This window comes from Oryx dammah, unplaced genomic scaffold (assembly GCF_014754425.2).
Source record: "Oryx dammah isolate SB20612 unplaced genomic scaffold, SCBI_Odam_1.1 HiC_scaffold_26, whole genome shotgun sequence".
NCBI lineage: Eukaryota > Metazoa > Chordata > Mammalia > Artiodactyla > Bovidae > Oryx > Oryx dammah.
This window is the reverse complement of record NW_024070210.1, coordinates 89,664,902-89,691,305: the sequence shown is the minus strand read 5'-3', so window position 1 is coordinate 89,691,305 and position 26,404 is coordinate 89,664,902. Positions and strand designations below refer to the sequence as shown.

Sequence of the window (26,404 nt, the reverse complement as noted above, 5' to 3'; positions counted from 1 at the left end):
TGATGAAGTTAGGTTATCTGCTTGTCTTGGTAGTTACTAGTTCTTACCTTCTTTTGTTCCTTTAATATCGTTAACTATTGAGACCTATCCCTCTGTAAGGGCAGGCACTGTGGCAGGCTTAGATCACAAAATAGCTCAGGCCTAAAATGGCTTCTGTTGCTAAAGTTATGCCTGGTTCTTTCTTGGGGGGCCCCCTACCCTGTCTGCTTACACTTGGCCTGTCTACCTTGAGAAAGAATGTCTCTACCCGAGGTCTCCTCTTGTAATTTTCCATCTACTGGATCCCCTCCCTCTGCTCTTCTTGTTTTCAGTCGCTCAGTCATGTCCAACTCTTTGAAACCCCATGGACTGCAGCATGCCAGGCTTCCCTGTCCTTCACTGTCTCCCGGAGCTTGCTCAAACTCATGTCTAATGAGTTGGTGATACCACCCAACAATCCAACCACCTCATCCCTCTGCTTGTTGGCTGTCAATCCCCACTTATCCTTGTACTGAGTTGATTTCTCGGCCCTCACTGCCCAAGTCCCCCCACCTACCCACCCACTCCCGCACAGTGAACATGCTGAGTCCTAACCACTAGACCACCAGGAAATTCCTAAGTCTTACTGTTTTAACAAGTGCCAGAATTTTTTTTTTTTAAGGAGTTCATACATGCAGGATTTTGGATCACACTGAACAATTTATTTAACACCACACTGAAACACACTCAATGAAATATCTTTCCAACCACACCGTTTTATTAATTACTTATCATTTCTAAGATGCCACAAGTAAAAATGTAGCCTCAAGGTCAAGATAAAGCCTCTTATTAAGATCTCAAAGATTTAAGGAAGTGCCAAATCCTCTGGCTAAACAGAAGATTTCTAAGACTCTTAAGTGTCTCCTAATCTCAGTTAGATAAGAGGGCTTCTGCCAACATATGAGTATTGTCACATAACATGCTCCAAAGCAGGAGGTCCGGCTTTGATCCTTGGTCCAGCAACTAAGAGTGGCATGCCATGACTAAAGATTCTGAGCGCCACGGCAAAGACCCTTCACAGCAAAGTAATTAAAAATAATAATAAGAAGAAGAAAGCAGGCTGTAGAGGCTTTCAGCAAGGAAGAAGACAAAAAAACTTGGGTTTTCCTTTGTATCTTCTAGAAGCAGAACAGACTCTATGAAACTTGAGAGAGATTGAATTAACATTTGAAGACATCTTTGGAAAATGGTACCTGGCAGACTTTATTTATAAATATATTCAATAGAAAGAAGAAGAAAAAAAAAACACATAGTTTTCAATTTTTAATTTTATTAAAGTACAGAGCTTACAAGTTTTGAGTTTTCTACCTAGGAAAAAGACTGGTCAACTTCGGCTGCTTCAGAGAAAAATTAGCACTCAAAAAAACCCCAATTATAAACCCATAGGTGCCTTTGCGACTTAAAACAAAAAAGTAACTAGTTTTAAAAGTTACCAAAACTCAAACATATCTGAGACCATTGTAAATTTCAAACAGTAGATTACCACACATACTACATTTTCAAATTCTAACAGCAAAACATAACCACATAATTTGGCTACATCTAATTATTTCAGACAAGTTTTTTTTTTTTAAAGTAACAAAGTTATGACTATAAAACTTCTGTAGTTTTTTTTTTTCAAAGTAAAATAACCTTAAATCTTTAATAAAGGAAAACAAAACAATCCTTAAATTTCTTATAAATAGCTCTCAAGACATATATTACCCATCTGCTGCAAGCTTTCTTTACCTGAGAGAATTTCCCAGGATCCTTCACCACAAAGGATTACCTTAAAGAATTCTTTCCAACATTGTACTCACAGAAACATGATTAACACCTACAGAAGTGGGTGTGGACAGATGCATTCTTAATCCACCATTCCCCAAGTTAAGTTTTTGCTGAAAGGATTTTGCTTTTAAAAAAAAGAACACCTCTTTGGTAAAAGCCAAATACTTCATCCTCTCAAAATGAACACTTCTGTAAATGATTTACTGAGGAAGGGAAAAAAGAGAGAGAGAGAGAGAAATCTTTAGAATGGTTAGCATTAATTCAAAAGATCTGTATCCTGCTAAGCGAGTATATTAGAGAGCACATCTCTGCCTAAAATACAAAACTGGATTAAAATGTCTGAGGCTTTACAAATATATTAAGGATGGCAGGAAACACAGTTAAGAACGAAGCCAGAGGGATTTAGTAAATCAAGGAGAATACCCTACAAAGAACGTCATGAACCCAGGGGTATTGGCGCCGTCCTCAATGAAGGAGAGCCCAAGGTGCTCTCTGGACATGTGGGATCCTGGCCCAAGATCACATCCTTCTTAGTTATATCTAAAACCCCCTTTCATTTTCAAGACAAGTAGGACATGAATGTACACCAAAATGAGATGCTCTTTAGAAAGGCAATCAAAGGAGAAAAAGACCTAGGCAGCATAAATGCATACAGGCTCTGGAATTCCCTTTGCAGGGTAACAGGAAGCACCAATGGTAGTAAATTTCTGGCCAAAATTATTATAAATAAGCAAATAATCTTAAAAAGGCAGAAAGAGACAATGTGGGGGGAATTAGCACTGCACAGAGGTCAACCATAGTGAAGGCATCTCTGAGCAACTGGAAATAAACAAAGGGGTGTGGGAGCGCCCTCACTGGCCACCAGAATCCCAAAGCCCCAGGGACCCCAACCTTCATCAGCCCACATGTACACAGCCCATCTACTCTACAAAGGAGCTCCAAGGACTTCTGGCAAACAATTCTTTCAAGCCATTTCCCAAGAAATTGTGAGGACAAAAACGAAACCAACTAACCAGCATTAAAAAAAAAAAAAATCAACCCAGTTAAGGACCAAGTAGGGTTTCTAAAAGCCTTTGATGAGCAAGTCTCTGGTCTTCAGTCAGATGACACATCTAGACACAAACAGCAACACCCCCAGAAGAATCCCTTCCTCTATTTATGTGTATCTACTCATGAAAATGAGAAGTGAAAAAATTTCCACATCGGACGAACAGCACCGAGGAAGCTGACACACAGTTTTAAAAAATCTTCAGCTCTCATCGCTAAAGGAATCTGACCAGCAGCTTCTGAGAATGCACTTTTTAAACCATGTATAAAAAGTTGTAGGAAGCAAAGTCTATTATTTTTAAAAGATTATCAGTGAATTTATCAAATGAACATCATCCTTAATAGCAACTCAAAGCAATTGGCACTGTGTTTCCAGTTTTTTAAAACATAATAGCACAAAAACATAGACTCTTTAAACCCATGAATGTTGACTTATCACCTGAGTACTGTTTACTACAATTAATAATCATTAAAGTCAACATCTTATTTATACACCCTTAGTCCTCAGAGAACGTCCACATCTCTCTTGATCATTCGAATAAAACTGCTTAAATGTTCAGTTGAGAATAAAAATCAGAGTGACTGTAACTCTTCTTGTGTCAGACTGACCTTCAGAAAGGAACATTATCAGGCACCAACCAAGTCTTAAGCAGCTGGGAAATGTGGGTTGGCTGCGGGAGAGAGGGGCTCAGGAAGGAAGCCCGGCCTCTGGCGATGTCCTTTCCTCTGTGTCTCCCTGACCTAGTTTCTGCATGGGAAGGGCCAGCTCGAAAGTCACAGAGTTGAATGCTAGACCCTAGCAGGAAGAAAACACAACAAAACCAGCTACTGACAGCACCCCAGCTCTTGACCTGCCTGTCCTCTTGATCTCTGTAAAGCCAGTCTCGCTTACCCAGAGCCTGTCACTGCACCAGCCACTGCTGTGCCCCCTGCCAGGGTGCTGTGACACACACCACCCACTACTGCCACCTGTCTGACCACAGAGCTCCCACCCCCACGGGCTTCCCTGTGGGCCACACACGGCAACCACTCATTTTGTGCCTACAGAAGATCTCTGGACCAAGTCTGAAGAGCTCCTGATCTGGGCGGGGGGTGGTGGGGGGGAAGAACTTGATCAAATGTACAAAACAAGGCTCTCCACACACACAGTGAGTGCCTTTAAAAAGTGAATCTCCAACACTGTAACTAAGGCAAGTTTCTGGAGGAATTCATCCACTGGATGCCCCTTGCATCCACCCAACTCCCCCATTTTCTTGAGAGGAGGGCAAAGGAGTGAGTGGAAATGAAAAGTGGGACTAATTTCCCAGGTCAGCATTTGGCACCCTGGAGCCCAGCTTACGGGGGACCCGACGTGCAGAGAGGATTCTTTCCATCCTGCATGAAATACTAAAAGGCGGGTCCCCACTGTGTCTCCACTGGGTTCTCCGGTGGACATTCCACTGCGTAAACTCCTCCCTGGACGAGAACGAGAGCATCAACACTGAAAATGGAGATCTTCTTACACAGCTGCCTAGAGTCAAACCTCTCTTAAGTGTCACCTTAGGAGTATGTACTTTGGAAATTTCTGTGGCTTTTGCTCATGGCTTAATCAAATAACTCCCCATCCCACCCACCTTTTTTTCTAAGTATGTCTGGTCACTTCTACAACTTGTATAATTGGAGGCCTTACCTGGTCAGCCCTGTCTGAGGTGCTGCCTATGATTCTCACTTTAGCAAATCTACCCCTAAAATCTTAAGGGACATTAACGGTGTGGTCACATTACAGAGCTAGAAAACAAAAGCCCTTTTGCTTTTACAATTTCAAAGGCCTCGCGTGGAAGAGAAACTGGTTGACTTCAGTAATGGAAAGAGGGGTGCAGCAGGCTTCCGTCAAGAAGCAACTTCCCAAGTAAGGTCCTAAAGTATCATGACTATCAACCCACAAACAAGAACTATAGCAAAGAAAACAACACGAACATTGTTCTATCATCACGTGAACACCACCACGAGTAAGGGTAAAATTACTCCATCACCGCCTGATCTGAGTTACAAAGCAAGTCACTAAGGCAGTAACTCAGATCAAGTGGTGGCAATCTGGTGGGGAGGACTCACATGGGTGGTGATGGCAAATTGTGCTTTTTCACATTATAAGGTAGATGCTGAACCCAAAGGGATGAGGGCACCTCTGGGAAGGGCAAGGATAGAGTGAAGCCTGTGATTCCCAGCATCACAACTTCAAAGGGAAACGTGTGGGGGCTGGGCGGAGATAGCACAGGGCTGGAATGAAAAGCAGATGCTTCCTCTTGGAGCCAATAAATACCAGGGACGGTGGGCAGGAGCTCTGCAGGCTGAGGTGTGGAGCCTTCTGAGGGGTCTGCCTTCTACTGGGGGCAAAGGGCTCCAGATTTTGTCATGGCTCTTTCAGGGATAGGTAATAGGCCACACAAAGTAAGCTTTTATCCCAGTGAAAAGATGTCATTCCCCAAACTCTGTTTTGGTAAAAACACGCTGAAGGGAAATACTAGCCTGACCACTATCCCAATATTTACGGGTAAAACACATACAAAATCTATAAACACTCAGCATCAACTTAGGTGAAATTTTCAATTCTTTAGGGGCAAACTGGTAGCTTCTTTTTGAATTTCAGAATTACAAAAAGCGAATCAAGTGATTTTTTTTTTTTTTCTTCCCCTGAAGGTTTTTCAGACCCAGTGAAGCCAGCCAGGGGAATGCCAGCTTGTCACAAAGTACCAGTCACTGCTTGACTCCTGGGATATTTGTTCAAGGGCATCACTTTCTGCTGCAGAACCAAGGAGATTGCTCAGATCCTCACACGGAGTACTGCGGAGAAGGTCGACAGAGGGGGGCAATGAGCGTACCCAGGTACAGGAGAACACATATCCAGCAGGAAGCCATCTTGACCCAAAAGATGGACCAGCTCCCGCTGAAGAAGGTCTCGATGTTGGCACTTTCATAGCTGTGGAAACAAGAGACCCAGCTGTGGTCAGAGCAGGAAGAGAACAGGTGGTGAAGAGGGCTCTTCCCACTAAGTGTGTCCCTCCCTGCTTCCACCGCCACCCCAACCCCAGCCTTTCTTTTTTCCCTAGAACAATTCAGATATTAATATAATTCACACCCACTTAAAGCACACGGTTTTTATTATATTCATAGACTTGTGTAACCACCACCACAGTCAATTCTAGGGCATTCTCATCACCCTAGAAAGAAACCCTGCGCCCTTTAGCTGTCCTCCCATTTCCTCCTCCACTTGGCCCCTGGCATGACTTAACCACTTTCTGTCTGTATGGCTTAGCCAGTTCTGGACATGTCACCGGGCATGGAATCAAGTGGCCTCTTGTGATTGGCTTTTCTCAGCATATTTCTTTTGGGGTGTCTCCACGCTGTAGTATGTAATAATACTTTATTCCTTTCTGTCGTGGAGGAATATTCCATTGTGTAGATATAGCACCTTTTGTTTATCCATTTGTCAGCTGACGGACATTTGGTTGCTTCCACTGAGCTATTATGAACGATGCTGCCATGAACATTTGTGTATAAGCTTTTGCATGGACGTGTTTTTTTCTCCTCTTGAGTATATAATTAGGAGTACGATTGAGGGATCATATAATAACTCTGTGTTCAACATTTTGAGGAACTATTTTCCAAAGTGCCTATACCAACCTACCAGGAGCGAGAGAGGGCTCCAGCTTTAACACATCCTTGATATCTGTTATTTTCTGCCTCCAACCTTTTTTAAGCTTCCCAAGCCAGAATGTTCCAGGAATTCCCTGGCACACTGCAAGGAGATCCAACCAGTCCATTCTGAAGGAGCTCAGCCCTGGGATTTCTTTGGAGGGAATGATGCTAAAGCTGAAACTCCAGTACTTTGGCCACCTCATGCGAAGAGTTGACTCGTTGGAAAAGACTCTGATGCTGGGAGGGATTGGGGGCAGGAGGACAAGGGGACGACCGAGGATGAGATGGCTGGATGGCATCACTGACTCGATGGATGTGAATCTGAGTGAACTCCGGGAGTTGGTGATGGACAGGGAGGCCTGATGTGCTGCGATTCATGGGGTCGCAAAGAGTCGGACATGACTGAGCGACTGAACTGAATTGAACTATCTGCCTCTGCATTAGAATATAGGCCCTGCCACCCACAGCAGTGTGGCCCAGAGGAGCCACTCATATGTTTGTTGCACAATGAGTCTAAATAAATTCTTCAGGCCAGAATACTGGAGTGGGTAGCCTTTCCCTTCTCCAGGAGATCTTCCCAACCTGGGGATCAAACCCAGGTCTCCCACACAGCAGGCAGATTCTTTACCAGCTGAGCCACAAGGGAAGCCCAATAATACTGGAGTGGGTAGCCTATCCCTTCTCCAGTGGATCTTCCTGACCCAGGAATTGAACTGGGGCCTCCTGCATTGCAGGCAGATTCTTTACCAACTGAGCTACCAGGGAAGCCCAAATATCTATCCTAAGTTATTCTAATGACTACCTTAGGTATATCCTAATGTACACCAAATTATGATCCAACAGAAACTCTGGATCAAAGAAAGATACAAAAGGAATCGAAAAGAATCTTCATGTAGTAACAGGGAAAGCCAGACTCATCATGTAAGTTAAAAAAAAACAAACAAAAAAACCCCAACCCTCAAGGGAGAAAATATGTGTAATCACATTTATGTTTAAAAAAATTATATAGGCTTATAAATGCACAGAAAAGAAATGAAAGGAAACACATCATATGATTAGCAGTGGTTATGGAGTTGGGGTGGAGGGCCCATGCTACTTTTCATACTTACATATTAGTTGTTTTTTTTTTTTTTCAGATGTTTCAAATTTTTGTAATGAAAGTGTTTAAAAAAAAAAGACAAAGTAGAAAAAAAGAGTATCATCTCTTTTCTAAAAGCCAGATGATTGCTTAAGAATTCTAAGTTCTTCTTCCATTTCTGTTACTATGTGCTACAGACTGTCCATATGCTATTAACCTCCTATTTTCTTAAGGCTGCAGTAAGCATCACCAATTTCCAGGGTTAAAAGTATGCCAAAAGACTGTCAGGAACTTGGACTGTTTCTGGGAAGACGAGTGCAGCAGGTCTTGGAGAAGAGGCTAATTAACTTCAAGAGGTCTGATTTTCAGGCTGTCAAGAACAGGATGTTTTAAAAAATTAACTTCTGAAACATCTAAGACGAGGGGCCACTCACTTGAACCAGTTGGTGACGGTCATCATCACATAGAGGGAAGCCAAGAAGAACATGAAGTGGAAATAGGCATAGCTGTAGACAGTGCCTTTCTTCTCATCATAAATGACCCGTGGGCCCTCTTTCATATTCCGCTTCTCTTCAGCGTCTGTGAACCACAAAGTGAGCACAAGCTCCGTGAGTGAACACAAGGATGCTTACCACTTTCGCAAAGCCAAACTTCCTAATTTCCAACCCAGAGGCTGTTGAGTAGAAAAGCTGTCAAATACCATTTGTACCCTCAGGCAATCTCATCTATGCCATAAGCCCCAAGCTCCCACCTCACCCCTGAACCTTCTGTAATAGGATGAGTTACCTACTGGCACATTTATTTTAATGGAAGAGAGCTCTTAAACACAGAAAACTTCTTATAAATTCAGAAGAAAGTGACAGCAGAGCAAAAGTTCTCAAGCCCCTGGAATGTTCCAGTTCAAGAAGAGGAAGCTGAATGAAAGAAATTTTCCAAATTTGCATTCCTTTAAAAAAATGTACTTCTTGCTCCTCAAAAATGTACTGTGTAATTTAAGTTATAAATATGAGCCAAAAATATCAACTTTTCCTCATCTGCCAGAATACCAACACAAATTCCAAAGACCCTTTGGGAAGAATGTGTAAAGTATATAAACGATAAACCAGCTCTGGAATAAAGGAATTCCTCTTACCACTCAAGTTATTTGTGCCTAAATCCCAAACGCCTACAGACAAGTGGTACAGGTCTGCAGGGCATCACGGAGGCCCAGATGGAATGTTGTCCACTTACCCTCTTCCCCAGAGCCGAAGCAAAAGCAACACCGGGCTACCTGTGAGGGCAAAACCAATCAAGTCAGGAGGCTTGCTTTCTGCTTTTCCATCTCCACATCGGTTAAGAACTAAAGGCCATCTGCGTGCCAAATTTTCCCCATCTGAACTACACCCCAAATCCAGAACTGCACACTTCATCCCTTTGAAAGGTTCTACTAAGTGTCTGTTCTTCCCTGATGGTCTGGGGGCTGGTGAGATGGGAAACATGAGGACATGGAGGTGAGCCACCCAGAGCCCCTTCCAGGGTGCCCCCTTAGTGCCTGCTCAACCCCTGCAAGCCTCTGGCTGGCAGCTCCAGGTTCTGCCCTAGCTGGGAGTCGCCCCACCCTCAAGCAAGCCCTTCCTGGGCAACCCACGCAGGATAAGAGCTCCTAGCAGAGGTGTAAAGGTGCAGCAACAACCCCTGGGGGACAGCTTTGATGGGTCATATCTGCTCTGAGCACCCGTGGGGTGAGCAGTGGCTCTGTCCAGCCTGTAGTGCCCTTCAACTTGCCTTCCCTCCTCCGCATGTGTTGAAAAGTCAAAGTGTTAGTTGCTCAGTCATGTCTGACACCCCTGGACTGTACCCACCAGGCTCCTCTGTCCAGGGGATTCTCTAGGCAAGAATACTAGAGTGGGTTGCCATTCCCTTCTCCAGAGGATCTTCCTGACCCATGGATTGAATCTGGTCTCCTGCATTGTAGGCAGATTCTTTACAGTCTTCTGAGCCACCCAGGGAAGCCTCCCTAATAAATATCCTGCACGTCAGGCTCTGCCCTGGTGGCCACTTCTGGAAAACTCAGCCTGGAACATGAAGTGAATGAGATAAGGTCCCCTCCCTCTGGGAGCTCCCTCCTGGTGCTCTGCTCTACTTGCTGCTCCACTCGATCTTCTTTGGCGCCAGGGGCTGAGATCATTATCCAGCATTTAGGTGAGGAAACTGGGGTCAGCCAGGTTGAAGACCTGGCCTTAAGTCACCAAACAAGCTTAGTGACAGAGCTGGGACAGGAACTTGGGCGGATGGGAACTCCCAGGTCTGTGCTTCACAAGGGGCAACAGGCAGTATGTGATATCTTGATGGTGGAGCCGACAGACTCAGAAAGGGGAAAACTAAGGGATCTGGAGCCAGCAGGCCCACCCACATTGCTACTAGAATCAGACTCTGAATTGGCGGCCTAAGGGAAGCAGGGGTACCAGGGACGGCAACGCAGGGGGTGGCTCCTTCCAAACGTCGTACCACGTTTCTGACCTACTCAAGACAACAAACTTAATTTTTTTTTTAAATTGCATTTATGAAAAATTACTACATTGATTCCAGAAAGACTCTGGTAAACAGAATAAGAAACACAACACATACCAGAACAGTCTAGGAAGTGCTGGGTCCTCAATGCCTCTTGGCTTGATAGTTTTATTATAAAGAACAGAGAGCTGGGGGCAAGGACGTGGGAATCCAAGCCTTTGTCCCATTTATACCCCTCAAAGCCAAGCCCTTTTTCCTTCCTGTGTCAAGGAAACTTGTCATAGAGGGACTGGTCTTGACAGAATCTTAGATCAAGGCATATAGTCTAAGATTCATTAATTCATTCAGGGGGCCCAAGACATGTTATGCTGGGGTCCCAGTTCTTTTGAAGCTTAAGTTACCACAAGCAATGACTGACTCTCTCTTTCAAAGGTCTATCCTGTGAAATGTGATGCAAGGAGTTGGTGAACCAACTTCCATCCTGTGTGCGCTCCGGTTCAGAGGGAAACACTGGGCTCTTTCCTCGGAATGAGAAGAAAAACATTCTCTTAAATCTAATGCGGAGACTTGCTGTTCTTTGCACTTTTAACTCTGTACACAATAGGGATATTGAAGCCAGAGCGGTCCAGCCTCAGCAGGGGTCACCCAGTCAGTGGTGAGCATGACTGCCTGCCTTCTAGAGCCATTCTCTTCTGAAGAATAGGCAGCAACCCATTCAGACTCAGTACAGTTTGCTCCTTCAAGAGACAGAAAGAACTGGTGAATGCTCCTGGCAGACTGACAACCCCTCATAACGGTCCGCTCTTTCCAGGTCAGGTGGAGGGAGGTCCATTCCCAGAGCAAAGCGCCCGTGTTTGGACAGACCCCAGGGCTCTTCCTCCATGCAGGGAAAGGCAGCCAGGGGTCGGACACCAGGCAGGGTCAGCAGCAGAGCCGGCAGATAGCAGCTGGATCTTGGGCAACAGTGGCTGGAAACACAGCACCGACTCGAGCATGACTACATGGTTTACATGCTGGCGAATCCCAAGTTTAAAGGACTTGACTTTTCTGTTTGTCCCCACCCTGATGGAAAATGGAGATAAAAGCCTCCTTGGGTTTCTTTGAAGATGAAATCACAGATGCAGTGCTCAGAACACAGCAAGTCCTATCCGTCCCTGGAAACGCCTCTTCTTTCCATTCCTGGAGTCAGGGAGGAGTCTCTTTCTGGCTGCTTCCATCTGATTAGACTTTTTGTGACCTCAGTGGATGTTCCACCAAGGGCCTCAGAAAAGGACTTTTGCATCAGAAAGAAAAAGATATTCTGCTGACCGACAGGCCTCTGTTCACTGTTTGCTATTCTTCACCCCATGAAACGCCCACGTGCTGGAGCTGCTGCAAGGAATAAGCTCACATACAGACAGTGCCCAGCAGTGCGCACAGAGAGGGTGTCCCTCCCCTTCTCTTTCCAATAGCTGCCATCTGACCTCACAGTCGTGGCATGTATGGAGAACACAGACAGATACACACTAGGGGAAGGGATCAGAAATTAAAACAACCCACATACATTCTGTTACGACAAAGGAAAAAAGCAGAGAGCAGACTGACAAGCTACCCAGGCCTCTGGTGGGAGTGGGGTGGCCAGAGGCTGAATTTGTTGGAGAAAAATCAACAGCGTTTATTTTAATCCTATAATATATTGAGGACATTTCTTTTTCCGTACAGGAATTATGTCCCTTCCTGAGTAAAGAAAATGGGATCATGGGATGCAGACCACTAAAGATGCAAGTAAAGACATAAAAAGCCTTCCTGGAAAATGGGTCTTCCGAGATAAAGGAAAGGAAATGAACTTACTTCCAGCTCGGGAGCTGTGTACCGGCCCTGCAGAGCATCGGAACTTGATCTTGTAGTTGATGTCAAACTAAGACAAAACAGAAAGGTCAGCGGAGTATATTAACATGTCACATAACGCGTCAAAGAAGGGCAGAGCTACCTGGCCAGGACTCCCAGGAGGCTCGCTCTAACCTACAGTTCTGCTTAAATAAAAGTTGTCTATTTTAATATCCCGCTTTATTCCAAAACTGGCTGACCAACTCGACAACCGATATCTTCTTCTGTGGATTGCATTAGACCATTTTATGCAAACAGAAGCTTAAAAAAAAAAAAAAAGTTGTCTTTCGGTCCTGTTATTTTGGTTTTCACTTTGGCTTTTTGCCTCTCCTCCTTCAAATGCCAACATACTTTTCATATTTCACTTTTATATTTCCCCTCCTTTTGACTAGTCTCACGTAGAAGAGATCAAAAGCAATGAAAGAAGCCAGAAATGGTGATAAAACTCAAGGGCATGAAAAGCAAAGGTCATCACAATTTTCTGTGATAATCAGCCTTGGACAGACAAGCTTTTCTATTTAGAAATTCAGTATAGAGTAGCTATCAATGTCATTTAAAAAAATTCTTCCTGCCACTTTCCTCCTGCCTAGAGAGGTAAAATGTTGTAAAATCTGGCTTACAGAGGTACAAAAAGGCATTTATTTTTTCCTGGGGTGTGGATCATTTTAAGCACATTTCTATGTGTAAATATACAGTGTACATGAATAATCTATACGGATTCATTTAGCAAATGTTTACTGAAGGTGTGCCCTGTGTCAGGCCCTGTTCTACACACTGGGAACTCGGTGAGTCATACAGCAATCCCGTTCCTCCTGCCACTCCAGGGATAGGGGAGAGGGTGGGACGGTGGGAGCTGTTAGTGGAGAGGCAGCAATTCCAGACTCATTTCAACCAAATAAACCACAAAGGGAACACTGTCTTCTGGACTCATTTTCATCCACTTTCCCAAGGAGAGAAGAGATCAATGAGATGCAAATAAACAATAGAAAGCTTCCCTCATAAAAAGGTCCGCTGGGATCCAAGATCATCATTTCTTTTGTCCACTCAAGTCCAACAGCATCACTTTCAATTCTGCTTTGAACAGATGGATGTTAATGGAGGCCCATTCCACTACCACTTCCTGGCTTGAGCCTGGTCTGAGGAGTGACAGAAACAATTCCATGGCTGTGTGCCCAAGAAACACACACACCTGGCTCCTGCACTCAAGGTGCTATGTTTTGCGCATATGAATTATGAGTTAATACAGTCTGTCGTTTCCATGGGGGGACATGGGACTTAACTTTAGGAAAAGATCAATATCTGGAATTTTCATCTGAAAGACGACGTTTATTCTTTAAAGGAGCATGACTTAATATTCCATTTCCTAACTTCTCGGGAATAAGATGGTTTCAGAAAAGCCAACTTTTGGTCCTGGCACCTCTGTCACTTTACTTTCATCATCGGAGGATAGTAAGAGCACGAGCTTTTGTTCTTACTTCTAAAAATACTTATAATCAGTTCATCATATATATGGACTTCTGTAAGTAAATGTAACTATAAGATCTTTATTCAGTCATAGCCTTTATCCACAAAACACTCTTCTTAGAATTACTGAGAAAATACTGTTGCTTTTGTTTTTTACAAACTCTTTAAAAGCCTGGGAAATTCTTACTGTCTGCACTCTGACTATTACTAGAACCATCTGGTCTGCACAAGACAATTCCCGGATTATCCATAACCTCTTCCCTTCCAGGGCTCAGGCCTGAGTGACTTTAACCCTGTACTTCCTGTGGGGGTGGGAGGAGCCTGACAGCATTTGGTTGGGGCAGAGCTTCACTGGACACAAACTGTCTAGTAACCTTATTTGATTATTATCCTGAGCCCTCACTCACTAAAAGCCAGTAGCATCTTTCTGTTGCCGTGACAATGAAAAAATATAAACACCCTGCTACCCCCAAGCCCTGCCAACCTCTGTTGAGCTCTGAACCCCTTGCACACTGGAAGAAAGATTTGTAATGCAGGTGTCCCTCCATATCTGCTTCAGCTGCCTTTGGAACTGGCCAAACTCCACTAGGTCACAGAAAATCTCCAGCCAACACGTCCAGACTTTCCTGCTGGAGACCACAGATTCTGCCCCTGACCAACTTACAGGGCCCTTGAGAGATCACGTGACTATTCTCAGCCTTGGTGTGATCCAGTTCAACTTCCTTCCCAGTGTAACACAGAGCTGGAGACTCAGCTCCCAAGAGAAACCAGAGTTTGTAGGAAGAGGCCTTCAACACACCCCTGATGCAGAGACATGAAGATTTCTAGCTGACAGGGTCTGGAGTAACAGGATTCCCAAAAATATACCCCCCAATTCATTAAAAAAAAAAAAAAAAAAAAAAAGGCAGCAGGTCCAGCCCACACCAACAGTACAGGTAACCCTCCTTGATGTGCCAACTTTTCTCAGCTTCAACTAGTCCCTCCAATGCCATCTTACTAATCTTTCAGTTATTTCCAAATGGTCTGCCATATTGCTGTGAATGTCCCATTTGAACTAGCAAGTTGTTTGACCACTACTAAAGATTCTCAGTTTTTCCAATTTTGTACTCAAATTCCTAGACAGCTGAAAAAAAATACTTATTTTCTTTTCTCTTAAGTATAGCTAAAACTAAAATAGCCAGAAACATGTTATAGCACAAATGCCTCCTAATAATGCAATTATGTAAGTTACCCAGCTGATGGGTCCACCTGAGTAAAACGACCTGACTCCAAGTCATCCCAGGGGAAAGAAAAATGACTATGAACATGTCTCTCCCAATATTTCAGCGAAGGAGGGGGAAGGAAAGGTTTCCGTAACTGGGTGAGACATATAGGAGCAGGCTCCACATCTCAGTTTCCTTGTACGTTTACGGAGGGAACTGACTATTGTGGGGTAGGGGGCGGGGCACAGCTTGTGGATTCTTAGTTCCTCAACAAGGAATCGAACCCAGGCACTTGGCAGTGAAAGCAGAGTCCTAACCCCTGGACCTCCAGGAAATTCCACTCCATGAGGGGACTGAACATGATGAACTCCATAATCCTGTCTCATTGGACAGACGGGGTTCAGGCTGTGACGGTTCTTTACAGCATAATGCCTGGGTACAGGGGAAGGGGCGGCCTCGGCTGGAAAGCCGGGATGTGGGTTTTGGCTGAACCCTACTTCCAAGCTAAGACAGCCAAGAGTAAAACATCCTCATAGTGAGTGCCACAGAAGCAGGACTTGGGGCAGAAAGCCAAAAAGCAAAACTGGAGTTCATTATGAGAGCCTCCTAAAGAAGCATTAGAGAGAGAGTGTGTTTGTGTGTCTGTGGTTGGGAGTGGGGAGGGGATACTCCAGTTAGGAAAGAACACAGCACAGTGAGCCTCTAAGATCTTACTGAAGTCCCAAGCAGTCTTGGACTTCTGTTGAAATGGGAGATTTCAGACTTCCCTGGTCCAGGGTTGGGAATCTGCCTGCCAATGCAGGGGGCACAGATTCACTCCCTGGTTGGGGAAGATTCCACATGCACTGGGACAACTAAGCCCGCGAGCCACAACTACCGAGCCTCTGTGCCACAGTACTGAAGCCTGTGCACCCTAGAGCCTGTGCTCTGCCACAGGAGAAGCCACTGCAATAAGTCCCAGCTCCACAACAAAGCGTAGCTGCCGCCCGCCACAACTAGAGAAAGCACACTCATAGCAACAGGACCAAAAATAAATAAGAATAAAATTTTTTTTAAAAAAGAAACAAAGTGGGTGACTTATTCTCTCTGCAATGCACACAACCAGCTAGTCTTCCTACAGATTCTATCGAGAAATCTAGACATTCTTGCAATCTTCTTCAAATGACAGTTTTCGCCCTGGCAATGCAGCCTCCTTTCGTAACATCTTCCAACTTCTCAATCCTTTTTGAGTCTAGGAAGTCAAGATTGGAAACCCTCCAAATTGTACCACCTTCCACATTTCCCCTTTTCAAGGCCCTCCTAGGGCTGAACTCAAAGCCCCCTCGAATTCCAGGCTGCTTGCTATAAGGTTCTCAAAGCCCACTCCTCCTGGAGCTGCAGTGGGTTATTAGAGCAAACACCAGTCACCCAGGGCCCCCCTCGCTGTGCAGCACCGCGCTGAAACCCCAGGAATCAACTGCCATATCACCAGGAGGTATATTCATGTCGTGTGCTGCAGCAACCCACAGAGCTGCTTCATTACTCCCCAGCTCCACTTGGTGTGGCTGCTGTTTTCTGTCTCCTCATCCTTCGAGCACTATGGTTTTGCAGATTGATTACCAGCATTCAATAATGTGTGCTATTGGCATTTAGACGGATTTTACATAGCAGCTGTCAGCTTCAAAAGTTCTTTTGGGAATCTCAGACTAGACCTTGCCAACTTCTGCTAAGGTGCCGCTAAATTTCAAAAGCGACGTATAGGGTAGAAATTACACACCACAAACCAAAACCACTGGTGGCAGTTCTATCACCATATTAAATAGTATTTTTGTATCTTTTCCACTGATAGCAAATCTAAGCCCTAGTTTATCTAAGGGAGCAAATATTTTTAATCATGTGGGATTAGGCATTCAGCAACTCACAAAAACATCTGATTTTAGTCTATCAAATATCTTTACAGTTTTTTTCTGATAATACAAACAAAAGAAGCAATAGCTCATGTTAAAAAAAGAACACTTTTAAAGAAAAAAAAACAAAAAAATTATATACATAATACAAGCACCATTACAAGCTTGGTTTATCTCCTTCTAGGACTTTTTCTTCATATGTAAATACAACTACATTTTATTCTAAAAATGAAATATTCTACATTTATAGTTCAGTAACCTACTTTCTCCTTGCTGGAATCACCAATATTTTTTACATGCCAATACAGAAAAAAAGTGAATGACAGATCATAAAATTAGCCATGTTGCTGACATTTCTCCCCTAAAGCCCCAAAATAATAGACTCAGGAAGGAAAAACTTAGGAAAGGAAGGACTGAGAATCAGGATTAAAATGTGGGTGCCTTAGTGGTTTTCCTGAAAACATGCATTGATGTGAGCCCGAGTCAGTGAACACGTATGGAATTAATCATAATGGAAGGCCAGAAACTGCTCGCCACGGTCACTTTTGCTGCAGTGTGGAGAGGCTGCCACTATGTCACAGACAGGCTGAGAGCCGACACTGCATGCCTTTGCAAGCTTGATGCATGACTGTGAACACATGTTTCATAAAACTCAGTTCTCCTGCCTATGTCTGTCGTCAAGGCCAATGTCTATTGGTCCCTCTCTACAGCATGAAGGGGTGTTAGAGGCTGTAGGAGAAAATGCCAACATGCACAGAGAGACAGTCTACTTATACAAGCTACCAAGGATGGTTCAGTTTTGGCCAAAGGATCACTATAACGTGCCTGTGACTGGTTGAAATTTTTAGACACTGAAATATACCAAAATGTAAAACACAAGAATAAAACCTAAACATGAACGAGTGACTGTCAAAGGGAAGCGTGATCAACAGTGAGACATGTAAATGGAATAAGAAACTTATGATTCCTACCCTTTACTCTTCTCCCTCTGGTATTTTTTTTAATATAGATTTAAAAATAATAAACCCCACCCCAAGCACCTAAAACACAGCCTGCTTATAAATCACACCTACTTTTGGAGGAATGACTTCACTCCTTAAAAGCAATGTGAGTTTTAGCATAAAAGAAATGTTTCCTGTCTTTCCTGGACCAAACACAAAATGTCTGTGTATGGAGTACTTTGTACTCTTTCCATCAACAAGAGAACAAACGTTTTTTCTGTTGGAGTAGAAAGTTGCCAAAACATTCTGGCACATACCATCTCTTCCTCACTTTGTGCTCCCTTACTCTCCAACAGGGCTTTAGCAAGTAATACTCAACCATCTTTTAAAGGATCGCAACATACAGTATATATTTATTTTATTTACCCCAAAGAAATACAAGTTATGTAAAATGAAGTCCAAACAGCTAGATTTCATGTTGTAATACCACCTTATTACTTCAGGCTTCATTTTCCCTTTTCCTCAGATGGTATTTGTTTGACTGCCTCATACTGCTAAAACTTACGTAAATTTTCCTCTTGTACTTTTAAAGTCTGCAAAGATGGCCTCAGGTAACTTCTAAAACTTACCATGAATACAAGATGCACACGCACAAGATAGCAGTACCCAGTCCAGCAACCAAGGTCTTGTCCCTGTATAGGTCCTGACCAAAGTTAGGAACACAGATGGTGACGTTCTTCCCGTGTTCATCTAGAACTTGGGAAGAAAAGAAAAACGGAATCATTGCCATATTAGAAAAGCCCTCTGTAACTCAGGGATGCATTCACTTTGGGGAAATTCATGCAGTATAGAACAGTGAACACTCAGCACTGCGAAGGCTTCCCTCTATCATCCAACTTAACTCAGATTAGATCGCTGCTCTGTAAAGCACCCTCTCCCACCTAGGCAGCCTCTCAGAATAAGACCCTCGGGTGTCAGCTTAGTGCTAAAGGGGTCTTCAGTACCAGGGGATTTCTAAGAGTCATGTTCTTTTTCAGTACTATTGGAGCAATAGTAAAAACTATTGGCTCATGGGTCTTTCCTCATGGCTCAGTGGTAAAGAATCTGCCTGCCAATGCAGAGACACGGGTTCGATCCCTGGGTTGGGAAGATCCCCTGGAGAAGGAAACGGCAGCCCACTCTAGTACTCTTGCCTGGAGAATCCCATGGGCAGAGGAGCCTGGTGGGCTACAGTCCCTGGGGTCACAAAAGAGTCGGATACAACTTAGGGAGTAAAAGTTAACAATAAATCGGCCGGCTGGGCAGCAGGTAGCATGCAGGTAACTGAGAGCCTCCTCCGTGTCTATCATCCTTGGAGACGAACCAACAATCAAACAGGAACTCGCAGGAACTGCTGTCTGGCCAACAGCCTCCACCCAGATAAGAAGTCATTCTATTGTCAGTAATAGGATGGTCATGACATCTTTTAGGCTGTAACCTGGGAAACTTCTCAAATGGCTAGGGTCTAATAAAATTGTAGAGGCTATATAACAAAGATTTCTATCACATTACCATCATTAGTTGTTTACTTTTTATCTAACAGTCTTCAATTCTGAACACCCAATCTGGCTCTGTTTGCTCTGCCCCAAAATAAGGAACATAAATATAAAATAACAGGCTACAAACCATTGTACAAACATGCACATTCTATGGGCTTGAAGTTGCACTAAAATTATTACTTGTACTCCCACTTGAAACTGTAAACTTAACTGTGTGCTGTGGCTTAAGGAATCTTTATTCTTAGGCCACTGAAAATTTTCTTTACAAACCTGACCAAAATATGAACTTTGCTATTTAAGTACTACCACCCAAAATTAAAAGGTTTTTTTTTTTTTTTTCTGTATTTAAGTGATACCTGCCATTGAGAAGAAAAATGCTGTAACCAAAAAACCCCATTAAGTTAAAGCCAGAGATTAATATGTAAACAGTCAAATACTCATAAAAGTTTTAAATAGACTAGATTTAAATAAACTTGAAGTCAAATTTATAGAGCTTTTTTCTAAAAAAGTTATATCCAGGATAGACTATACTTAACAAAAGACCTACAATTATATTCACATTGTACTATAAATAGCTATAAAGGCAAATCCCATACATACAACATGTATATGCTAAAACTTTCAAAAACATCTTTGCATTTGCTTTCTAAATTTAAAAAAGGAAAACATCAATTTTCTACTCTAGAGAAAGGAGTACATGTATTTAACTTGATTTATATAAGATAAAATATACCCAAACATACACACATTTATATATACTTACATATATATGAGTATACATGTATACATACATCTATATATCACAAAAGTGAAAAAAAAGATGAAATATAAGGAGTTTGGAGATCAAAATAAGAAAATATGGTCCTTTACTGGGAAAGCTCAAGGGCTCATACAGTAACAACCTATAATGGTCTTTTGATAGTTCTCAAATATCTGTTGCAACTACTCTACAAAAATAATAGGCAACCTTGATAAAGCACCTCTGACATGCCAGAAACTGTACATATACATATATATACACATACTCAACTGAAGTCTTAAAAACCACTCTGTAAAAGAGGAATCTTAATTATCTTCTTAAAATAATAATTAACATTCTTATTTTAAAGGCAAGACATCTAGGAAGAGAACAGTAAGTCACTTTATATAAGTTACTGAAGTGGCAGAACCACCCCCCCACACTCTTTCCACTCTGTTAGAGTCAGAGAAATGATCACTGAAAGTTAATTAATAACCATCTAAAAACAATAGCAATAATAAAGAGAAGAAAAAGAAATATCTTGAATATTTCTGATAATTTGATTATTTGATTATTTCTGAGCGGAAATTGCAGATTAGGCTTACAAGCAAACTCATTAGCCCTCGTGAGTTCATGTCTTTCCTGCAGAGCAAGAAGCCTCAGGAGAAGGAAAGTCCAGGTTCGTGTCCCATGTTGAGGACACTTTTTTTTTTTTTTTTTGCATTTTCTAGTCCTTTTCTTTTTTTTTCTTTTTAAATTTAGATTTGGAGGCCAATTACTTTACAATATTGTATTGGTTTTGCCACACATCAACATGAATCCACCACGGGTATACATGTGTTCCCCATCCTGAACCCCCCTCCCACCTCCCTCCCCGTACCATCCCTCTGGGTCATCCCAGTGCACCCCCAAGCAACCTGGACTGGCGATTCATTTCATATATGATATTATACATGTTTCCATGCCATTCTCCCAAATCATCCCACCCTCTCCTTCTCCCACAGAATTCAAAAGACTGTTCTATACATCTGTGTCTCTTTTGCTGTCTCGCATACAGGGTTATTGTTACCATCTTTCTAAATTCCATATATATGCATTAGTATACTGTATTGGTGTTTTTCTTTCTGGCTTACTTCACTCTGTATAGTAGGCTCCAGTTTCATCCACCTCTTTAGAACTGATTCAAATGTATTCTTTTTAATGGCTGAGTAATACTCCATTGTGTATATGTACCACAGCTTTCTTATCCATTCATCTGCTGATGGACATCTAGGTTGCTTCCATGTCCTGGCTATTATAAACAGTGCTGCGATGAACACTGGGGTACACGTGTCTCTTTCAATTCTGGTTTCCTCAATGTGTATGCCCAGCAGTGGGATTGCTGGGTCATAAGGCAGTTCTATTTCCATTTTTTTAAGGAATCTCCACACTGTTCTCCATAGTGGCTGTACTAGTTTGCATTCCCACCAACAGTGTAAGAGGGTTCCCTTTTCTCCACACCCTCTCCTGCATTTATTGCTTGTAGACTTTTGGATCGCAGCCATTCTGACTGGAGTGAAATGGTACCTCATTGTGGTTTTGATTTGCATTTCTCTGATAATGAGTGATGTTGAGCATCGACACTATTTAGTGAGGAAATCTAGATCACCTCTCTACTTTGATGCATTGCATCTCTGATACTTAAACGATAGTTCGAGGAGACACAGTCCTCACCCGCACCCTGCAAGCACAGTCTCCCTATAAGGCCAGCTTACCTACTTCTGCAGGTTTGCTGGACAGGGCTGAGAACGTGAGATACGTGACATAGCAGCTGATGAGACCCGACTGCAGTATCCCAGAGTGTGGCTGTCCTGGAGAACAAGAAGGGACCATGTTATAAATCAATGGTGAGAAAGCATATGCACCGCCCCCACCACCAAAAAAAAAGGTCTGCCCCAAATAACATCCCTCAAACCTGGAGCCCCAGACATGAAGGTAAGAAGAGGTACATAGTGTATTTCTCATATAACACTAAAATCTTTGGGGGGAGGGAGTGACACACTGAACCTAAATGCCATTTCAGAGATGCCAAGTTCTGCTGAGTTCTCACCCAACAGTTTATTTTGATAATAACTATAGCTGTACTGAAACATACTGCCTGGTCTCCCTGAGGTTTGTAACATTAGTTCTTAAATCACAAGGTCTCCAGAAAAAATTCAGCACTGTTAATTTGTGAGATCACATAGCTTAGTGGGGTAAATGATGGATTTTACAGGGAGGACCTGGATTCCAGACTCACAAAGCTATCAGATACTCAGAATCCATGCCACTGGGGAAGAGTTCTCATCTATCAATGGACAGAAAACCTTTGGAAATACCAGAATTGGTCAAGCCAAAGAATGTGGCTATGGGACTCAGCATTTATTGGGAAAAGGCCTTCTATGTTACAATATTTAAATTAAACGGTTCAGATGGCTAAGAGTAACCAAGATGCGCTAAAAAGGACTCAACCTTTTTTTCAGTGAAATTTTCAACCATCCACAGACATAAAAGATTTAGTTTTACCCAGTCTTCCCTCTGATTAAATTTATCTCCAGAACTTTACCTATCAAATTATAAGGACCAATAAAGGTAAAAAATAGGCCCTTTCCAGTGGTGCTCTTTGGCATGGGAATGAGACCCACCTTAACAATTAATGGCACTAAACCAAACTGCAACTATTTCAAAGGGTAGAATTTAACCCAAAGAATATTTTGATCTGAATACCAATAATGTTTTAGGAAATTCTTAATGGATAAAGGAACTGGGTGAATAATAACAACCTCAATTTCAATAATGAACTTCAGTCATTTCTTTCTTTTGGCTTTGAAACAACCATGAGCAAGATCAGGCTCAGAGGTTTCTATTGGCTTTGTTGAGGAAGGACTTGGATTTGAGAAAGGCTAGCTCCTGGGGCCAGCAGATGGCTGAGCCAGGATTGGATTTCCTGTTTCCTGATTGTGGGACCACGCTGTCCTTGATTTGTGGTCCACAGAGGTCTTAAGTCAAAGATAAGCCCAAAACAGCTCCTCTGGGAGCCTTCTCATTTTTCAAATTTTACAAAGAGATTATAGGAAAGAGCTAAATATCCACTAAAGGCATTTTCCATTGAAATGCTCCTTGTAGTACATTATTTAACAATAGTAACATCTATCTTCTTATTTATTGACTTCATTATACTCAAATCTTTGACAAAGGCATGACTGACTATCACCTTCAGCCCAGTGCAGGGTAGGAAGCGGACAATGGAATCCCACCTTTCCTATCACTGACCCACCTGTGGTAAATAAAGAACTGACCATAATTTCCAAAATTACGGTCAAAGACATTTATAATATGAACAGGAAGTATGGATCTCGTACTTACGATCTCGGACAGAGGGTGAGATGGATACCACTGACATAAGCAGACACAGGCCTCCATTTACTCCCAGGAGAATTTTATTTTCCATGCAGCCCTCTTTCTGGGTATAAAACACTGCCATCCAAATCAAGCCTCCCGTGGTGATGGAGTACGCAATGAGGGTCACCAGGGACAGAGAGGCGTACCACAGCTTGTTGGTAGCTGTGCCTGCAGTCCTGTTTCTCCAGAAGTGGAGAAGAGGAAGGGGTGGGGGGAAGACAGGTCAGTTGATTCTCCAACAATATCTACCACCCTTCAAGCATTATTAGCTAATGCTGTCAGATCCCGGACCATGGTAAGGAGTTATTCAGACGACCTATCATTTTACCAGTTTTTGTGGATCACAACAAACTGTGGGAAATTCTTAAAGAGATGGGAATACCAGATCACCTGACCTGCCTCCTGAGAAACCTGTATGCAGGTCAAGAAGCAACAGTCAGAACTGGACATGGAACAACAGACTGGTTCCAAACTGGGAAAGGAGTATGTCAAGGCTGTATATTGTTACCCTACTTATTTAACTTCTATGCAGGGCACATCATGCGAAATGCCAGGATGGATGAATCACAAGCTGGAATCAAGACTGCCAGGAGAACTATCAACAATCTCAAATAGGCAGATGACACCACTCTAATGGCAGAAAACATGGAACTAAAGAGACTCTTGGTCGGAAGAGAGTGAAAGAGCTGGCTCGAAACTCAACATTCAAGAAACTAAGACCATGGTATCCTGTGCCATCACTTCACAGCAAATAGAAGGGGAAAAAGTGGAAGCAGCAAGAGATTTTATTTTCTTGGGCTCCAAAATCACTGTGGATGGTGACTGCCGCCATGAAATTAAAAAATGCTTGCTCCTTGGAAGGAAAGCTATGACAAACTTAGATAGCATATGCAAAAGCAGACACATCTCTTTGCCAACAAAGGTCCATATAGTCAAAGCTATGGTTTTTCCAGTAGTCATGTATGGATGTAAGAGTTAGACCATAAAGAAGGTTGAGTGCTGAAGAATTGATGCTTTTGAATTATGGTGCTAGGGAAGACTCTTGAGAGTCCTTTGGACCACAAGGAAATCAAACCAGGGAATTCTGAAGGCAATCAACCCTGAACAGTCATTGGAAGGAATGAAGCTGAAGCTCCAACTCTTTGGCCACATGATCTGAAAGGCCTGCTCATTGGAAAAGACCAAGATACTGGGAAAGACTGAGGGCAGGACAAAGGAGCAGCAGAGGATGAGATGGTTAGACAGAATTATCAGCTCAATGCACATGAATGTGAGCAAACTCCAGGAGACAGTGAAGGACAGAGGAGCCTAGGGTGCTGCAGTCTAATGGGGTCACAAAGAGTCGGACACGACTTAGTGTGTGACCAACAGCAAACAATCATTTTACCAACTAAAAACTAGAAGATACAGCTGAATATGCAAAAAATTCTTGGCTCAAGCTTAGAATTTTTTCTTAACACTGAAAAACTTCAGTCTTTGATTCAAGTGTATTCAATAACTAAAATGAATATCCACAGACTTTAGCTTCCCCATTCTGGATGTCAACTACCCCAGGACAAGTTCTGGCAGTATTATAAAGTGGGCTGTGTGCTGGAGTTCTCACTGAATTTTCCCAGAAACACAGAGCCCGGAGGTGCCAGTCTCTTTCTCCAAGTGGTACCAGCAGCTCCTGCCGATACCCATCTTCTGTTTAGGGAGAGAGAAGTAATTGAACTCCACCCAGAGAAAGACTGGCTGACCTTCTCTCTTTTGTCCTTGCACTGAAAAGAAGACTCTATATCAGTACTGCTTCTCCCAAACAATGCCAGGTATGATTAAGGAAGAGTCTGACATTAAAAAAAAGTGAAGGCAGGAATTCCCTGGTGGGCTAGTGGTTAGGTCTCAGTGCTCTCACTGCCAGGGGCCTAGGTTTGATTCCCGGTTGAGGAACTAAGATCCCAGTGCCTTGGAGCACAGCCACCCCTCTAAAAAAAAAAAAGTGAAGAATAAAATCAGGCAGAAAAGGAGTAAAAATTTTAATGGGATTTATAATAAAGACTCTAGGAGAGGAGACTAGTGTAAAGATTATATTATTTTATATAAACATTATTAAAGGGATGGGAGAAGTATGTGGTGGCTTAACAACCTATAGAGATTGTTCAGAACAAAGAAGAGTGCTTACTGATGCTAAAAGAAGAGGACAGAACTACAATAGGGGTTGGTCTGAATCACCTCATCTGCCTTAGGGGTCAGAGCAGGCAACTTGCTTAATGTCTTCACAGAGTTGGAAAGTGTTCAAGCAGCCCAGCTGAAACGTTTGAATGATGGAGAAGTTATTGCGGCCAGAAAGAAAACAAAGAGGAAAGGCCAAAATGATAATGACCATCAAACTCCTGACACCGAGCCAGGCGGTCTGATGACTGTGGAGTCATTGTAATAGAGAAGGCACACAAATCACATGAAGATAAAGTGAGACTGAGAGAAAGCAAAGAGTCAAATGCTACCTGTTGACAGGGAGAGAAAATGGCTTATGAAGAAAAAGGTGAACACTGCTGACCAGTGTGTAAGTGGCGGGTCCAGCTATGTCCTCACCAGTCTTTTGGGCTATTTTATTAGTGTAAGAAGGACTTTCTTAACAGTTGATTTTGCTTGGATTCCCAAGGTTAAATCTTCAACCCTAACCTCTCCGCTCTCTACTCCAGGCTCATATTATCCCTGATAGCATCTCCACTTGGAGGTCTAACTGGCTTGTGGACCTTAGGAGGTCCAGGTTAACTTGCCAGGATTCAAACTCCCATCCCCAAACCTGCTCTCCTATGGTCTTCCCAACCTCAGAACGTGGCAATTCCATTAGGGGTGGGGTATATAAAGAACCGTAGTTGCTCGACCACTGTCTCACTCCTTGCTCCTCCCCCCCTCCCCAGCATCATGCCAACTCCAGCAGCAAACTCCCTTGGTTCCCACTTCAGACTCTATCAGCATCTGACTGCTGCTACCATCTAGCATCAAGCTACGGCATCCCTCCCCGGGTCACCTCCCACTAGTCTCCTTACTTGTACCTACAACCTCCTCTCATCTTTTCTTAACTTAAAATGTGCATTAGATTCTGTCCCTCTAGTGCCCTGCCATCTGCCATGATGGCCCCAGAAACCTTTCATGATCTGGTCCAGGGCCATCTCTGATGAATGACTTTATCCCTTGCTCTCTCCCCTCGCACCTCTGGGGTCCAGCCACAGTGGATGTCTCCTCGCTCCTTAGACAAGCCAGCACAGCCCTGCCTCAGGCTCTTCTCAA

General features: G+C 43.1%; 1 protein-coding gene across 1 annotated transcript in view; it reads right to left on the bottom strand.

The window, feature by feature from the left end:
- Nucleotides 1–1,268: 1,268 nt before the first annotated feature.
- Nucleotides 1,269–26,404, bottom strand: part of SERINC5 (serine incorporator 5) — a 107,371-nt gene continuing 82,235 nt past the window's right edge. Inside the window, exons 6-12 of the mRNA XM_040225872.1 lie at nt 23,096–23,307; nt 21,466–21,561; nt 18,064–18,190; nt 11,906–11,972; nt 8,816–8,855; nt 8,020–8,164; nt 1,269–5,788 (exon numbers count right to left, since the gene is read on the bottom strand). Coding sequence (XP_040081806.1) covers nt 5,641–5,788; nt 8,020–8,164; nt 8,816–8,855; nt 11,906–11,972; nt 18,064–18,190; nt 21,466–21,561; nt 23,096–23,307 — 835 coding nt within the window. The 3' untranslated portion in view covers nt 1,269–5,640. The remainder of the gene's footprint in view (nt 5,789–8,019; nt 8,165–8,815; nt 8,856–11,905; nt 11,973–18,063; nt 18,191–21,465; nt 21,562–23,095; nt 23,308–26,404) is intronic.